We start from the raw sequence: 18,729 nt of genomic DNA, 5'->3' as shown, positions 1-18,729 counted from the left end.
AGCATTAAAAATAGGAGTTTTTCTGTTTTTAAGAATGATATTTTCTATGCAACTGCTCAAATGAGTAATGGGATCTTCATTTTGGATCTCAAATCAGAATTATATAACATAAATAACAAAAGACGAAAGTTAAATAATTTGAGTGAAGCCTACCTATGACATTGTCGATTGGGTCACATCGGTGTTAATCACACAAAGAAGCTCCATAAAGATGGACTTCTTAAAGACGTGAATTATGAATCCATTATTGTATATGAATCGTGTCTAATGGGCAAAATGACAAGGTCACTTTTCAAAGGGAAGTTTGAAAAGGCTAATGAACTACTGGGCATAATACATACTGATGTATGTGGACTAATGAGCACATAAGTTAGAGGTGGCTATAGATAATTCATCACATTTATAGATGACATGAGTTGATATGTATATGTTTACCTCATGTCACATAAATCGGAGTCCTTTGAAAAATTCAAAGAATTTCAAAATGAAGTAGAGACTCAATGTGACAAAAAAATAAAAGTACTTCGATCTGATCGTGGTGGTGAGTATTTGAGTCACGAATTTAATCATCATTTGAAAAACTGTGGTATTGTAACACAGTTGTCAACCCCATGAACATCACAACTTAATGGTGTGTCTGAAAGGAGAAACAAGACTTTATTAGACATGGTTCGATCAATGATGAGTTTTGTTAATCTTTCGGTATCCTTCTGGGGATATGCCCTCACTACCGTTGTACTAACACTAAACAAGACTCCATCAAAAACTGTAGACAAAACTCCATATGAGATATGGACTGAAAAAGTTCCAAAACTATCTTTTTTAAAAATATGGGGATGCGAAGCTTATGTATAACGTTTACAAACAGATAAACTTGCCCCCAAATCAAATAAATGTTTCTTTATAGGATGTCCAAAAGGGAGTTTTGGATATTACTTCTACAATCCAAATGAGCAAAAGGTTTTTGTTGCAAAGGATAGTGTCTTTTTGGAAAGAGAGTTTCTTTCCAACAAGTCAAGTGAGAGAAATATTCATCTTGAAACAGTTCAAGATGATGAACAACAACAAACTCAACAACAAAATGATTCTGATAATATCGATGATGATATGATTACTTTTGATGGCCTAGGGGCTCAGATAATTCAAGAACTAGAACAAGAGGATCTGCAAATTGTTGTGGATCACATTCCAAATTCAATTGTTGAACAAGTTGAACCCAATCGTATATCGGAAAGGACAAAGGTTATGCCAATACGTTACAATGATTTTATCTTAAGTGTAAGTCTTGATATTCTTATGTTAGAACATAACGAGCCTTTTACCTATAATCAAGTATTGATGGGTCTAGACTCCAATAAATGGCTTGAAGCCATGAGATCCGAAATGAATTCGATGTTTAAAAATCAAGTATGGGACTTGATAAATTTGCCAAATGGGGTTAAACCCATAGGAATCAAATGGATTTTCAAACTTAAAAATGACAAAAATGGAAATGTATCTATTTACAAGGTAAGATTAGTTGCCAAAGGTTTTAAACAAATTCATGGTATTGACTATGATGAGACATATTCACCAGTTGTTATGATTAGATAAATTAGGATAATCCTAGCTATTGCTGCATATTATGACTATGAGATATGACAAATGGATGTGTACATGACACAACCTGAAGGTTTTGAAGATTCAAAACATGTTGGGAAAATATGTAAGCTTAATAAGTCTATTTATGGACTTAAGCAAGCATCTAGGAGTTGGAACTTTCTATTTGATGAAAAGATCAAATAATTTGAATTCATTAGATGCGAAGAAGATCCTTGTGTTTACAAGAAGTTCAGTGGGAGTAAAGTAGCATTCTTAGTTCTATATGTGTATGACATACTACTTATTGGGAATGACATTCTCATACTAGAGTATGTTAAAGAATGACTAAAGAAATGTTTCTCAATGAAAGACTTAGGAAATGCCGAGTACATACTTGGAATCAAGATCTATAGAGATAGATCTAAAAGGCTACTTGGATTAAGTCAAGGAACTTATATTGATAGGATTCTTCTTAAAGCTTCCATAAAGCTTTCTAGTAATTCTTATAAGGTTAAAGGTTTAAATACGACATGTACTAGCCCTATATGTAGGAACTTATATGTTTGTCTATAATATGCAATATCCATATCTGAAAGTAATTTTATTATCATATCACTATTATCTATTGAAATTGATTCTTCAGTAGTTTTTACTATTTGTTTTAGACTCATTTTTTTAAATGTTCCTAATTGATTTATTAATCTAGGTTTGACTTTCGAAATTTGTCCACTTATGTAGGAGATCCAAGTCTTTTGGAATATCATATTCCTCTTTTTAAATATTCTTTATGTTATTCTTTTTTGAGATTATATTCATGATTATGTTATTGTATTGATTACTTAGCATAACCACCCCTCTGGCTCTAATACCATTATTTTTATGATCTTTATATAAAATTTTAAGACGAAAATCAAAACAATAGATGCTTTTCCAGCTGAATCCAGCAAAGGTGGTTAAACGAATACTGATATTGACATCAAAGTTTTAACATGCGACGAAATTATAGTCCACAAATAGAAATTGAAGAGGACAAGAAATTTTACAACATATAAAAATTCTCGTCAACCAATTATAAAATTTAACTTTAATATAAAGTTCCACATTGCGAAAATGCAATAAAAAGGCCCAATAGGGACTTATAAGGAACACAAAATTTAAAGTACTATTTTATAAAAGGGCCCGACATTTCATATCCAACCTTTGTGTCCATTCAATATTCTAAGATAGGCTATAATTATTTATTAATTACTCTTTTTTTATGTAGGGTAGTTAACCGACATGATCAACACATAATGGGATTAGCCTATTAGGCTAAACATGAAAGAATAAAATAAATAAGGAGAAAGAATAGAAATGTACCCGGAACTAAAGACTGAATTAAGCGAACACAACTTAGTTCACCCTTTTATTGATCACACTTGAATTATTTTACAAGAGAGTTGGAAAGAGAGATAGAGAGAGAGTAGAATAGAGACTAGAGGGGTCGTTTTTGCCTCCCCTGATAAGTAGAAATGAACAGTTATTTAAAGGAAAATATTTTATAAAAGTTAAAAAATGAACAGTGAAAATCATGATTCCCGGGATAAGCTTTTTTGCGCATTCTAGATCTTGTCTTCATCTTATTGCGGATCTTGTCTTTTATATTTAAATTTTTATTTGGTTGGATGAGGATGGCCCAACTTCCTTCTTGGATATTTTTTAACCAATGTATCTTTGATTTCTTCGAAGATGTCTTCAATTCCAACATCACTTTGAGCATCCTGTAAATAATCAGATGTCATGGTTGAATCAGATTTATTTGATTTATTATCATCTTCAAATTTAGACATAAAGTCTTTATTCATTTCTTCAATATATGCAGCTATCATCTGTTGTTTTGTCAGGTTTACTGACCTCATTCTGAATTTCTTGGAAATATAATCAAACGGAGACGGAGCCTCAGCTACTTGTCGCCTTTCCTCATATAAGGTTATTTGTCGATTTAGGAGGTCCATTATTTCTTTCCCGAATATTTCATTCGTATCCGGGTCTACTCTCATCATCTTATCCCAATATTTATGATGAAATGTTCTGAATAAACAGGGAATGCTTGTCTTTGTATAACCAAATTTTGGTATCCATTTCCAAATCCATGGAATGGAGAGTTCTGTAAAGAAGAAGCATGAAGCTATTCCTTCAATATATAAATTTTCTTTTTGTTTCTTCAAGAGTTGTGGCGAGATATCGCTCCATTTGTCAAAGAAGATTTTAATCTCTTCTGGTAGAATTTTTGGACTAAAACCAAAATAATAAAACCAGTTTATGAACTAGTGGAGAATGTCTCCTCTATAAATATTTGCACATACATTGATAAACCAGTAATGTTTATATTTATTATTCTCATAATTAAGTGCCTTAGCGAAGGCATCATCACAGTAATCTCAATAATTGAATTTAATTTTCGTTGTTTTATTAAACGACAATTATCTTTCTTTCATTGGGGATATTCCCCCAATCTTCTAAGGATATTGCCTTTTTTATTATCATTTTGCTGAAATTATAAATTTCTTTATTTGCGCCAGAAAAGTGTGATATTTCACATGATCCGCTTTGAACAAGTATGTGTTCATAAAACATTCGTGACTTATAAGTTCTAGATGGTGTGGATGAATTATCCAAATACCTCTACAATATTGTCCATGGCTCAGTTTTTCATTTGAGGTATTTTCTTCTAGGAGAAATATAATTTCTTTGTATTCATTTCTCGTAAATCCAATATTACTGGATTCTGTTTCATCATCACCAAGTATTTTGGTGTAGGTGGGCTGATCTTTTTGACTCTCGGGATCTTGAGAGAGTTCCATTGCTATGAGCATTTGTTTCCCATATTGAGATATAATCTTTGGTGTTCTACCTCAGCCTCTTCCTCTAAGAGAGGAGGGTCCCCTTCCTCTATTAGAGAAATGTTCAAAACCCCTTATACTCATCCCTGTAAATTTAAAAATTCACGAGTTAAGAAATCAGGAAGATTATTATCTTTCCCTTTTTATATGTTATTTCAAAATCAAATGGGGCTAAATGAGCTTGCCATCTGGCAAATATTTGTTTTGATACATCATGTTTGAAATCTTTTTGAAACATAAATTTAGCTACGTTGTAGTCTGTTAGTATAATAAATTTTTGATTATATAAATCGTCTTGAAATTTTAAAACGCATTTTACTATAGCAAGTATTTCTTTGACGATTGTTGCATAATTCTTTTGGGACTCGCTCCATTTACCAGAATGGAATCTGACAAGATAGACTTGTTTTGTTTCAGGATTTATTTGAGTCAATATTCCTCCAAATCCTATGTTAGACGCATCAGTTTTAATTATCTTTTACCAATTTGGGTTACTTATCATCAAGCAAGGAAGTACTTTGACCTTGTTTTTTATTCTTTTGATTGCTTTTGTATGGTGATTTGACCATGGTATAGGGTTTCTCTTCAGACTATCATATAAGATTAATGTATTTTCTATTAATTTTTTATAATAAGGAGACACATAATTGAGGTTGCCTAGAGATCTTTGTAACTATGTTTTGTCAGTAATTATATTTGGAAAATTTTCTGCAAATTCTATGTTTCTATTAATAGGAATAATGTTTCTTTTTTCAATGATATGACCTAAAAATCTTATTATTGTTTGGAACAGTTCCATTTTTGGCTTAGAAATTACTAGACTGTTTTAAGTTATTATTGTTTTAAACATGTTTAAGTGTTTAAAGTGAGTTTCAATTGTTTTTTTAATAAACTAATATATCATCAATATAGACGATTATAAATGTCCTATAAGGATTGAAAATATTATTCATAATTTTCTGAAATTCTGAGGGAGCATTTTTTAATCCGAATGACATCACATTCCATTCGTAATGTCCAATGGGGACATTGAAAGTTGTCTTATACCTATCAGATTTTTTTATTTGAATTTGTCAATATCCCAATTTTAAATCGAACTTTGAAAAAATTAAACTATCTGTTAGATAAATTCAGACCGGTTCAAATAAACCTAACTTAAATAAACTTTCCATGCAGAAACAAGGAACCGGACCGGATGAACAAGAGAACCAACTAAAGAAACCTAACCGGTCAAGCTACCAAACCGATCAAGAGTATTCGGAACGTGACTGCACAAAGGAAGGATCGGCCAAAGCTCAAAACCGGAACCATCAAACAGCCGATCATCCACAAGACAAGAATAACCGGAAGAAGTCCGGTTACATCAATACCAAAAGACATTCGGCCAAGTCAAATGACCGACCAACACAAGAAGACATTTCGGGTATCTGCTGAGAATGATACCAAAGGAACAGACTGAATACTTCCATATCCATGCAAGTCTGAGGAAAGACTGTAGGCTGCAGAAAACAGTACTACCGGATCCTTCTACTTCGGGATAAGCCAGAAAAGAAATCTTCAAAGTACAGACAACTGTCCAAACAGACAGTGCCTATATCAAGTAAAAGACAAACCCGGCAGGCTTGTCCTACACACCGAATGAACAGACCGCCAGGTCTGAGACATAATGCCAGGTCTGAGATTGACCATCAGGTCTGAGGGGACGACCGCAGGTCTGAACCTCTGAGACACTGAATCACTGCACCTCTGATCAGCCAATCAGATTCAAGGCAGTGAAATATGACCGTTGACATATTTCACCTATAAAAGGAGGCAGTTGCAGAAGAGTAAATGTGGGACACACATTGGGATAACGAGCGCTAAGAGCATTTACTACAAGTGATAAGAGTGTGCTATTCTAGAAAGCCTAAGTGTTGAAAGTTAAAGTGTGTTTTACAACTTCGGTGTAAATTGTAAGAGTGTTATCGAGCAGGAAATAAGTCTCGATCGGCCTGTACTTGTATTCCTTAGTGAATATCCTTCTCGCGGTTTCGAGAGGAAGGGGTGACGTAGGAGTTTTATCTCCGAACATCCATAAAATCTGTTGTGTTATTTACTTTCTGCTGGCTTCATCATATAACCGACTAACTTAACCATACCGCTCCAAACCGACTTTACACTAACCATACCGAATATCCAGATTACCGAAACCGACCCACCATCTCCAAATCTCCATCATCCGAAACCGACCGTGCCTATCACACAAGCGTGCCGCTTCAACCTGAAAGCAAACCTCTTCCGCGCTTGAACCTAGTTCAAGGGTTTGTGACAGGTTGTGTAGTATTGAAACCCCGGTATTAATCTCTAACCGGATTAACTACCACCCTACGAGTAAGAACCGCTAACCGGTCCAACCCCCGGTCCACCAGCGGCGACCTAGATCCTAACACTATCATATAATCTATCTAGTAGATCTTTTTTATTAGGAATTGGATGTCTAATCCATTTTAATACCTTATTGAGGGTTTATAATTAATTACTAATCTTGGTACACCCTTTCAATTTCTAAATGTTTATTCACGTAGAAAGTTGTACATGACCAAAGGGATTGTGATGGACTTATTAGCCCTTTTTGTAGAAGAGTATTTATCTTTTTTTTACATAATTCTAGATATTCTGAATTCATTTGGCAAGGTCTTGCCTTTGTAGGAATATTATTTTCATTAAAATATTCTTCATAGGGTAGTGAAACCATGTGTTTCTTTCTATCCCAGAATGCATTAGGATGTTCATTACAAATATCTATTGAGATTTGATCTCTTAGTAAAACAATTTTTTCTTGTAATCTAGGATTTCCTAATTGTTCATCAATTGTTACAAGACTTATTTCTTATTTTAAAAATATATTTGATCTTGTTTTGCTTTGATATTATAATATATACTATGTAACATTTTAATAAGTGGTTCAACAATAAATTCTAGAAAAAATATCATTTTCCTGAAAAGTTTCAGTAATGCCTTTACTATCTATCTTCTTGATTGGGTAAATAATGTTTAAAAATAGGGTACCAAGTATGACCTGGTTCGAAATATCTTTAGCAAGTATAAAACTTTGGACAATTCATTTATTATCAGTACATATGTAAGATTTTGGAAGTTTATATTGGATTTGGAGTTTATCTCCACCTGCATGCCACAGGGTATGACTTGTTTTATGAAAATATTTAGTAGGGATTAATTCTTCTTGAATAACATTTAAATATCCTCCGCTATCAACAAGAGCAGTAAACGACCTTGTATAATGATTATCTATTAGAAGAGATATTTTTATGTGTCATTATTGGGATTTAACCATTTCTATTGTGGATAAGAAATTTTCTGAGAAGTTGTTTTCTTCAATTTCCATTTTCTCTTTTCTTTTTTCATAAGATTGATTGTTTTCTTGAGGTTTATCCTTAAGTTTAGTTATTCTTGATTCCTGTATGACATTCTTCTTTTTTAATATCTTAATTTCTTCTTTAAGATTATTGATTTTTCGGTAAAGATTTTGGAGAGATATATTTTCTTCTTTGTTCTGAAATTTGTTCCTAAGTTGGTTCGTTACCTCACTCATATTATAAGATTTATTATAATTTAAATTCTTATCTTATGTTTCTTCTACTCTAGAGGAAGAAGTCAGTATTGAACTGATCTATGATATGTATTCTTAATTTTGGGTCCCTAATGGCTTTTAGTAATTCAAAAACATGATTAGAGATTAAAACATCAACTTTCATATCTGAGAATTGGGACATGATGATCCTATATAATTCTGATTTTTTGGTATTTTGATTTTGATCGATGTTATTAACTTCTTTCTTAGGACATTTTAATCCTAATCGACATGGCTCACATTTGGAATCTTCCGAGCTGAATTTAGAAATGTTCTTATCATTTAGAATAACTAGTTTAGAATTACTACTTGTTGAATCTGAATCAAATTCTTCAGATTCTGAGTTTTGAAGAGTTGGATTATTAATCTTTTTGTCTTCTGGGATTTCAAGATTATTAATTTTTTTCTTTGCCTAACAATATTTTGATGTGTGTCCAAATTTTCCACAGTTGTGGCACTTCCTTTTAGTTTTGAATTTTTTTGACTTTATTCTAGATTTCTTCTCCCTCCTTTCATTTTTCATCTCCAAATGTTTTTGGAAGGGTTTTCTATATTTATGGAATTTATTGTATTTTACCCTTATATCTATGCTAGATGTAGGGTTATCTAGACCAAATTGTTGGCAGAATTGACCTAATTGTTGTTTTTCGATTTGACTTTGTCTTTTAATTGTTGGTTTAACTTAATTTCATTACATAAAGCTAACCCTTATTCAATAGATATGTCTATTAATGCACCATATGTGTAGTTTTCATATGGTATCATTGTATGTCTCTTTTTGAGATTTCTTCTAACTCTTTCAACAAATAGACTTGGGAGGCCATCAATAAATTTGAATTTCCAGTGTACATTAATACATTTTGGGAGTTCCATAACTCTACTTAGGAAGGTATTTGTACCATCTAAAATTTGAAAGTGTTTTACACCTTAGATTTTGTAATAATGTTTCAATGGCATCGTTATTATCACTGAACCTTCTTGTGAAGTGTTCAATTATATTAACTATTAGTGTATAAACTGCATGTTCAGTAAAAATATTGTTTTTCTGTTTTACAGTGTTAAGGATTGAATCTCTATCTTCTTGGGAAAAATAATTACCCCACCAACCCTTTAATTGACCAGTAAACCCAGCAACAATAATTGTTGCTTTTGTTTTATCAGAATTTTTACTATTTTTACAAATTGTTGAGTACATTAAAATTCTATGTACTATATTATAAATTTGTTTGTTTGAATATCCATCAATATTCCACTCATATATCTTGTTACCTGAATAACTGATATCAATTGTATATGTGTACTCTTAATGTAAAACATTCATTGGTGTTGGTCCGTTATAATAAAATTTACTTTGTATGGGTCTATCAGCCCATTTATTAATTTTATTAATTTGGTCTTTGAAAAAAAAATTATCTAATTTTTCACTCAAGTCAAATTGTAATTCTTTGTCTAGAGTCTTGATGCTTAGTTTGCTAAATTTTTCTTCAAGAATTTTTTCAAATTATTGCATTGGCCTTAGTTTGAATTTAGATATTATTGGAGGGGGTTAGAAGCTTGGGCAAGTTTCTTTTTCTTTTGGGGTTAATTTTAATGCTCCTGCTTTAATTTCATTTATTAATTTTATTAATTTTTCAATCTTATTTTCGATAGATTGTAATTGTTCTCCTAAAATATTTAGGAATAAAGTTGTGTAATTTTGTTGTTCAAACATATTATTAATATGGAGTGTATCATTTTCAATCAATATTTTATATGGTGTAAAATTTATTATTTTTCCTCCTTTTTCAATATGAAAAGTTTGTTGAGCCGGATATGTACCAAAATAGGTTTTTTCTATTTCTAATTTCTAATTTCTTTTAATAACAACCCAATAATTTTTTACATAAATACTTATGAACCATAAGGTGAAGGGAATTAAAGCATTTTTTTCTTTGCAAAATTCATAAAATTCTTTCTTAAATTGTTGTATTTCTAAAATATGAATGCTTTCAAAAAAAATCATTTTCTGAATTGGGTATAACCCGGAATTTTGAATTCATTGAAAATAAATTTTTTGGCTGGAGAAACATTTCTAAATCTATTATGGGTGTATTAATCATTTAGATAGAAAAGTTTATTTTCAACATTGTCGATTCTATTCCTTTTAACATTTGTGTGTTATTTTCCCTAACAATATATTGTTTATTAATATATAGTTTTTCTGTAATATATATATTTACAAAGAGAAATGATTGGGAGAGGAAATTTGAGAGAGAGGGAATTTGAGAGAGAGGGAATGGAGAAGAGAATGATGTGGCGGATTAGTAAAAAAAAATAACAAAATTTCTTTTTTTTCTCTCTCCTCACCTTTTATTTTTTTTCCAATCAGTGATGTAGTGAGACATCATTTCTCCTCATTCTCTCCCTCAAATTCTCTCCCCTATCACTCCTCATTCACAAACTATAAATTAATTATTTGTATATTTAAATTATTAATTAATATAACTAATATATAATAGTATAATTTTAATATATTTTAAAATATTATTAAACCGATTCAAATATTAAATATTTAAAATTCAAATATTACTTAGTTAAATAACGTTATAAAATTCACCTTAAAATTAACATTTAATAATTTTTCTTTTCACTAATTATTTTTTTATATTAATTATTTATCTAAAAACCCATTTTTATCGATCTGGACCCAAATAGTTCAGAATAAACAGTCCAACCCATACACTCATTACTTGTTACTTTTCCGAAATGAATTATTATTTAATTAATTAACATATTTTTTTTTGGGAAAAATTAATTAATTAACATATTAAACTAATTAGATTTAGGTCTTTATGTATCGCGCATCTCTTTCTTCTTGGCTCCTCCTCCTCATTGATCGACCGTAAACGGTTTCTCCTTTTTAATTAAGGTTAGTTTTACTGGGTTTGTTCAAACATAAAATTGAATTGATATCAATTTTTGAGATATATATATATATACTTGTTAATCTTCTATATGGATTAATTGAAGATTATTTATTGTTACATGCATGCATGAACTAGATATGGATACACGATCAAACCAATCATTGTCTAGTGAGAAGAGGAGAATGGTCGACAATACTCAGATTTCTTTGTTATGTGAAGATTTGTTATTAGATATTCTAAAGAGGTTGCCTGCAAAAGATGTTCTTCAATGCAGATCGGTCTGCAAGGAATGGAACTTTCTGTTACGAACTCCTCACTTTATTTCTCTTCATTATAACCATTCCTCACAGATCAATAATGCCTCCTCCTCCTCACATTTCATTCTCTTCCGAAAGGCTTACTCTGTTCCTTACAATTTCGGTGGTAAAAATGTATTGACATTCTTTACCTTAAAGAAAACAAACAACCAACTAGTAGCCACAGTCGACAAAGAAGTAGACGTTAGTTCCATTCTATCATCATTATGCTTTCCATCCAATATGGATATGGATGACATCCAATTATTTTCTCCTTTTGATGGTTTGATATGTTTTGGATATGGTTTGCATGTTATTCTATATAACCCATCGACTAGAGAATCTCAATTGTTGCACAATCAACCTCATCTTTCAAGATTAGAAATTGGTTTTAGGGTGGTTCGTATTCTGGATGTTTGGCTCGAATCCAGCACTAAGAAACGTTACAAAGTCTTTATGATGGCTATTTCGAGTGGCTTCTGCAAGATCGAGACATACGATTCAACTATGAATAGTTGGAGATTAAGCAACGCTATATTTGGAAGGGTATTTCGTATTAAATCCTTGTTATTGAATGGAATTGTCCACTTTTGTATGGAATAATTCAGAATAAACAGTACAACCTATACACTCATTACTTGTTACTTTTCCGAAATGAATTATTATTTAATTAATTATCATATTTTTTTGGGGAAAAATTAATTAATTAACATATTAAACTAATTAAATTTAGGTCTTTCTGTATCGCGCATCTCTTTCTTCTTGGCTCCTCCTCCTCATTGATCGACCGTAAACGGTTTGTCCTTTTTAATTAAGGTTAGTTTTACTGGGTTTGTTCAAACATAAAATTGAATTGATATCAATTTTTGAGATATATATATATACTTGTTAATCTTCTGTATGGATTAATTGAAGTTTATTTATTGTTACATGCATGCATGAACTAGATATGGATACACGATCAAACCAATCATTGTCTAGTGAGAAGAGGAGAATGGTCGACAATACTCAGATTTCTTTGTTATGTGAAGATTTGTTATTAGATATTCTAAAGAGGTTGCCTGTAAAAGATGTTCTTCAATGCAGATCGGTCTGCAAGGAATGGAACTTTCTGTTATGAACTCCTCACTTTATTTCTCTTCATTATAACCATTCCTCACAGATCAATAATGCCTCCTCCTCCTCACATTTCATTCTCTTCCGAAAGGCTTACTCTGTTCCTTACAATTTCGGTGGTAAAAATGTATTGACATTCTTTACCTTAAAGAAAACAAACAACCAACTAGTAGCCACAGTCAACAAAGAAGTAGACGTTAGTTCCATTCTATCATCATTATGCTTTCCATCCAATATGGATATGGATGACATCCAATTATTTTCTCCTTTTGATGGTTTGATATGTTTTGGATATGGTTTGCATGTTATTCTATATAACCCATCGACTAGAGAATCTCAATTGTTGCACAATCAACCTCATCTTTCAAGATTAGAAATTGGTTTTAGGGTGGTTCGTATTCTGGATGTTTGGTTCGAATCCAGCACTAAGAAACATTACAAAGTCTTTATGATGGCTATTTCGAGTGGCTTCTGCAAGATCGAGACATACGATTCAACTGTGAATAGTTGGAGATTAAGCAACGCTATATTTGGAAGGGTATTTCGTATTAAATCCTTGTTATTGAATGGAATTGTCCACTTTTGTATGGAATAATTCAGAATAAACAGTCCAACCCATACACTCATTACTTGTTACTTTTCCGAAATGAATTATTATTTAATTAATTAACATATTTTTTTTGGGAAAAATTAATTAATTAACATATTAAACTAATTAGATTTAGGTCTTTCTGTATCGTGCATCTCTTTCTTCTTGGCTCCTCCTCCTCATTGATCGACCGTAAACGGTTTCTCCTTTTTAATTAAGGTTAGTTTTACTGGGTTTGTTCAAACATAAAATTGAATTGATATCAATCTTTGAGATATATATATATACTTGTTAATCTTCTGTATGGATTAATTGAAGTTTATTTATTGTTACATGCATGCATGAACTAGATATGGATACACGATCAAACCAATCATTGTCTAGTGAGAAGAGGAGAATGGTCGACAATACTCAGATTTCTTTGTTATGTGAAGATTTGTTATTAGATATTCTAAAGAGGTTGCCTGCAAAAGATGTTCTTCAATGCAGATCGGTCTGCAAGGAATGGAACTTTCTGTTACGAACTCCTCACTTTATTTCTCTTCATTATAACCATTCCTCACAGATCAATAATGCCTCCTCCTCCTCACATTTCATTCTCTTCCGAAAGGCTTACTCTGTTCCTTACAATTTCGGTGGTAAAAATGTATTGACATTCTTTACCTTAAAGAAAACAAACAACCAACTAGTAGCCACAGTCGACAAAGAAGTAGACGTTAGTTCCATTCTATCATCATTATGCTTTCCATCCAATATGGATATGGATGACATCCAATTATTTTCTCCTTTTGATGGTTTGATATGTTTTGGATATGGTTTGCATGTTATTCTATATAACCCATCGACTAGAGAATCTCAATTGTTGCACAATCAACCTCATCTTTCAAGATTAGAAATTGGTTTTAGGGTGGTTCGTATTCTGGATGTTTGGCTCGAATCCAGCACTAAGAAACGTTACAAAGTCTTTATGATGGCTATTTCGAGTGGCTTCTGCAAGATCGAGACATACGATTCAACTATGAATAGTTGGAGATTAAGCAACGCTATATTTGGAAGGGTATTTCGTATTAAATCCTTGTTATTGAATGGAATTGTCCACTTTTGTATGGAATAATTCAGAATAAACAGTACAACCTATACACTCATTACTTGTTACTTTTCCGAAATGAATTATTATTTAATTAATTATCATATTTTTTTGGGGAAAAATTAATTAATTAACATATTAAACTAATTAAATTTAGGTCTTTCTGTATCGCGCATCTCTTTCTTCTTGGCTCCTCCTCCTCATTGATCGACCGTAAACGGTTTGTCCTTTTTAATTAAGGTTAGTTTTACTGGGTTTGTTCAAACATAAAATTGAATTGATATCAATTTTTGAGATATATATATATACTTGTTAATCTTCTGTATGGATTAATTGAAGTTTATTTATTGTTACATGCATGCATGAACTAGATATGGATACACGATCAAACCAATCATTGTCTAGTGAGAAGAGGAGAATGGTCGACAATACTCAGATTTCTTTGTTATGTGAAGATTTGTTATTAGATATTCTAAAGAGGTTGCCTGTAAAAGATGTTCTTCAATGCAGATCGGTCTGCAAGGAATGGAACTTTCTGTTATGAACTCCTCACTTTATTTCTCTTCATTATAACCATTCCTCACAGATTAATAATGCCTCCTCCTCCTCACATTTCATTCTCTTCCGAAAGGCTTACTCTGTTCCTTACAATTTCGGTGGTAAAAATGTATTGACATTCTTTACCTTAAAGAAAACAAACAACCAACTAGTAGCCACAGTCGACAAAGAAGTAGACGTTAGTTCCATTCTATCATCATTATGCTTTCCATCCAATATGGATATGGATGACATCCAATTATTTTCTCCTTTTGATGGTTTGATATGTTTTGGATATGGTTTGCATGTTATTCTATATAACCCATCGACTAGAGAATCTCAATTGTTGCACAATCAACCTCATCTTTCAAGATTAGAAATTGGTTTTAGGGTGGTTCGTATTCTGGATGTTTGGTTCGAATCCAGCACTAAGAAACATTACAAAGTCTTTATGATGGCTATTTCGAGTGGCTTCTGCAAGATCGAGACATACGATTCAACTGTGAATAGTTGGAGATTAAGCAACGCTATATTTGGAAGGGTATTTCGTATTAAATCCTTGTTATTGAATGGAATTGTCCACTTTTGTATGGAATAATTCAGAATAAACAGTCCAACCCATACACTCATTACTTGTTACTTTTCCGAAATGAATTATTATTTAATTAATTAACATATTTTTTTTGGGAAAAATTAATTAATTAACATATTAAACTAATTAGATTTAGGTCTTTCTGTATCGTGCATCTCTTTCTTCTTGGCTCCTCCTCCTCATTGATCGACCGTAAACGGTTTCTCCTTTTTAATTAAGGTTAGTTTTACTGGGTTTGTTCAAACATAAAATTGAATTGATATCAATCTTTGAGATATATATATATACTTGTTAATCTTCTGTATGGATTAATTGAAGTTTATTTATTGTTACATGCATGCATGAACTAGATATGGATACACGATCAAACCAATCATTGTCTAGTGAGAAGAGGAGAATGGTCGACAATACTCAGATTTCTTTGTTATGTGAAGATTTGTTATTAGATATTCTAAAGAGGTTGCCTGCAAAAGATGTTCTTCAATGCAGATCGGTCTGCAAGGAATGGAACTTTCTGTTACGAACTCCTCACTTTATTTCTCTTCATTATAACCATTCCTCACAGATCAATAATGCCTCCTCCTCCTCACATTTCATTCTCTTCCGAAAGGCTTACTCTGTTCCTTACAATTTCGGTGGTAAAAATGTATTGACATTCTTTACCTTAAAGAAAACAAACAACCAACTAGTAGCCACAGTCGACAAAGAAGTAGACGTTAGTTCCATTCTATCATCATTATGCTTTCCATCCAATATGGATATGGATGACATCCAATTATTTTCTCCTTTTGATGGTTTGATATGTTTTGGATATGGTTTGCATGTTATTCTATATAACCCATCGACTAGAGAATCTCAATTGTTGCACAATAAACCTCATCTTTCAAGATTAGAAATTGGTTTTAGGGTGGTTCGTATTCTGGATGTTTGGTTCGAATCCAGCACTAAGAAACGTTACAAAGTCTTTATGATGGCTATTTCGAGTGGCTTCTGCAAGATCGAGACATACGATTCAACTATGAATAGTTGGAGATTAAGCAACGCTATATTTGGAAGGGTATTTCGTATTAAATCCTTGTTATTGAATGGAATTGTCCACTTTTGTATGGAATAATTCAGAATAAACAGTACAACCTATACACTCATTACTTGTTACTTTTCCGAAATGAATTATTATTTAATTAATTATCATATTTTTTTTGGGAAAAATTAATTAATTAACATATTAAACTAATTAAATTTAGGTCTTTCTGTATCGCGCATCTCTTTCTTCTTGGCTCCTCCTCCTCATTGATCGACCGTAAACGGTTTGTCCTTTTTAATTAAGGTTAGTTTTACTGGGTTTGTTCAAACATAAAATTGAATTGATATCAATTTTTGAGATATATATATATATACTTGTTAATCTTCTGTATGGATTAATTGAAGTTTATTTATTGTTACATGCATGCATGAACTAGATATGGATACACGATCAAACCAATCATTGTCTAGTGAGAAGAGGAGAATGGTCGACAATACTCAGATTTCTTTGTTATGTGAAGATTTGTTATTAGATATTCTAAAGAGGTTGCCTGTAAAAGATGTTCTTCAATGCAGATCGGTCTGCAAGGAATGGAACTTTCTGTTATGAACTCCTCACTTTATTTCTCTTCATTATAACCATTCCTCACAGATTAATAATGCCTCCTCCTCCTCACATTTCATTCTCTTCCGAAAGGCTTACTCTGTTCCTTACAATTTCGGTGGTAAAAATGTATTGACATTCTTTACCTTAAAGAAAACAAACAACCAACTAGTAGCCACAGTCGACAAAGAAGTAGACGTTAGTTCCATTCTATCATCATTATGCTTTCCATCCAATATGGATATGGATGACATCCAATTATTTTCTCCTTTTGATGGTTTGATATGTTTTGGATATGGTTTGCATGTTATTCTATATAACCCATCGACTAGAGAATCTCAATTGTTGCACAATCAACCTCATCTTTCAAGATTAGAAATTGGTTTTAGGGTGGTTCGTATTCTGGATGTTTGGTTCGAATCCAGCACTAAGAAACATTACAAAGTCTTTATGATGGCTATTTCGAGTGGCTTCTGCAAGATCGAGACATACGATTCAACTGTGAATAGTTGGAGATTAAGCAACGCTATATTTGGAAGGGTATTTCGTATTAAATCCTTGTTATTGAATGGAATTGTCCACTTTTGTATGGAATAATTCAGAATAAACAGTCCAACCCATACACTCATTACTTGTTACTTTTCCGAAATGAATTATTATTTAATTAATTAACATATTTTTTTTGGGAAAAATTAATTAATTAACATATTAAACTAATTAGATTTAGGTCTTTCTGTATCGTGCATCTCTTTCTTCTTGGCTCCTCCTCCTCATTGATCGACCGTAAACGGTTTCTCCTTTTTAATTAAGGTTAGTTTTACTGGGTTTGTTCAAACATAAAATTGAATTGATATCAATCTTTGAGATATATATATATACTTGTTAATCTTCTGTATGGATTAATTGAAGTTTATTTATTGTTACATGCATGCATGAACTAGATATGGATACACGATCAAACCAATCATTGTCTAGTGAGAAGAGGAGAATGGTCGACAATACTCAGATTTCTTTGTTATGTGAAGATTTGTTATTAGATATTCTAAAGAGGTTGCCTGCAAAAGATGTTCTTCAATGCAGATCGGTCTGCAAGGAATGGAACTTTCTGTTACGAACTCCTCACTTTATTTCTCTTCATTATAACCATTCCTCACAGATCAATAATGCCTCCTCCTCCTCACATTTCATTCTCTTCCGAAAGGCTTACTCTGTTCCTTACAATTTCGGTGGTAAAAATGTATTGACATTCTTTACCTTAAAGAAAACAAACAACCAACTAGTAGCCACAGTCGACAAAGAAGTAGACGTTAGTTCCATTCTATCATCATCATGCTTTCCATCAAATATGGATATGGATGACATCCAATTATTTTCTCCTTTTGATGGTTTAATATGTATTGGATATGGTTTGCATGTTATTCTATATAACCCATCGACTAGAGAATCTCAATTGTTGCACAATCAACCTCATCTTTCAAGATTAGAAATTGGTTTTAGGGTGGTTCGTATTCTGGATGTTTGGTTCGAATCCAGCACTAAGAAACATTACAAAGTCTTTATGATGGCTATTTCGAGTGGCTTATGCAAGATCGAGACATACGATTCAACTGTGAATAGTTGATGATTAAGCAACGCTATATTTGGAAGGGTATTTCGTATTAAATCCTTGTTATTGAATGGAATTGTCCACTTTTGTATGAATAATTCAGAATAAACAGTCCAACCCATACAATCATTACTTGTTACTTTTCCGAAATGAATTATTATTTAATTAATTAACATGTTTTTTTTGGGAAAAATTAATTAATTAACATATTAAACTAATTAGATTTAGGTCTTTCTGTATGTATCGCGCATCTCTTTCTTCCTTGCTCCTCGTCCTCAT

General features: G+C 31.9%; 1 protein-coding gene across 1 annotated transcript; it reads left to right on the top strand.

Moving 5' to 3' along the window:
- Window positions 1–17,787: 17,787 nt before the first annotated feature.
- Window positions 17,788–18,465, top strand: LOC124915904 (putative F-box protein At5g52610). Its single transcript, XM_047456652.1, has one exon. The coding sequence runs from the start codon at window positions 17,788–17,790 to the stop codon at window positions 18,463–18,465; it is 678 nt and encodes a 225-aa protein (XP_047312608.1).
- The last annotated feature ends 264 nt before the right edge of the window (window positions 18,466–18,729 follow it).

The sequence above is a fragment of the Impatiens glandulifera genome, chromosome 9 (genome assembly GCF_907164915.1).
Source record: "Impatiens glandulifera chromosome 9, dImpGla2.1, whole genome shotgun sequence".
Classification (NCBI taxonomy): Eukaryota; Viridiplantae; Streptophyta; class Magnoliopsida; order Ericales; family Balsaminaceae; genus Impatiens; species Impatiens glandulifera.
This window is presented reverse-complemented; position numbering and strand designations above follow the sequence as displayed.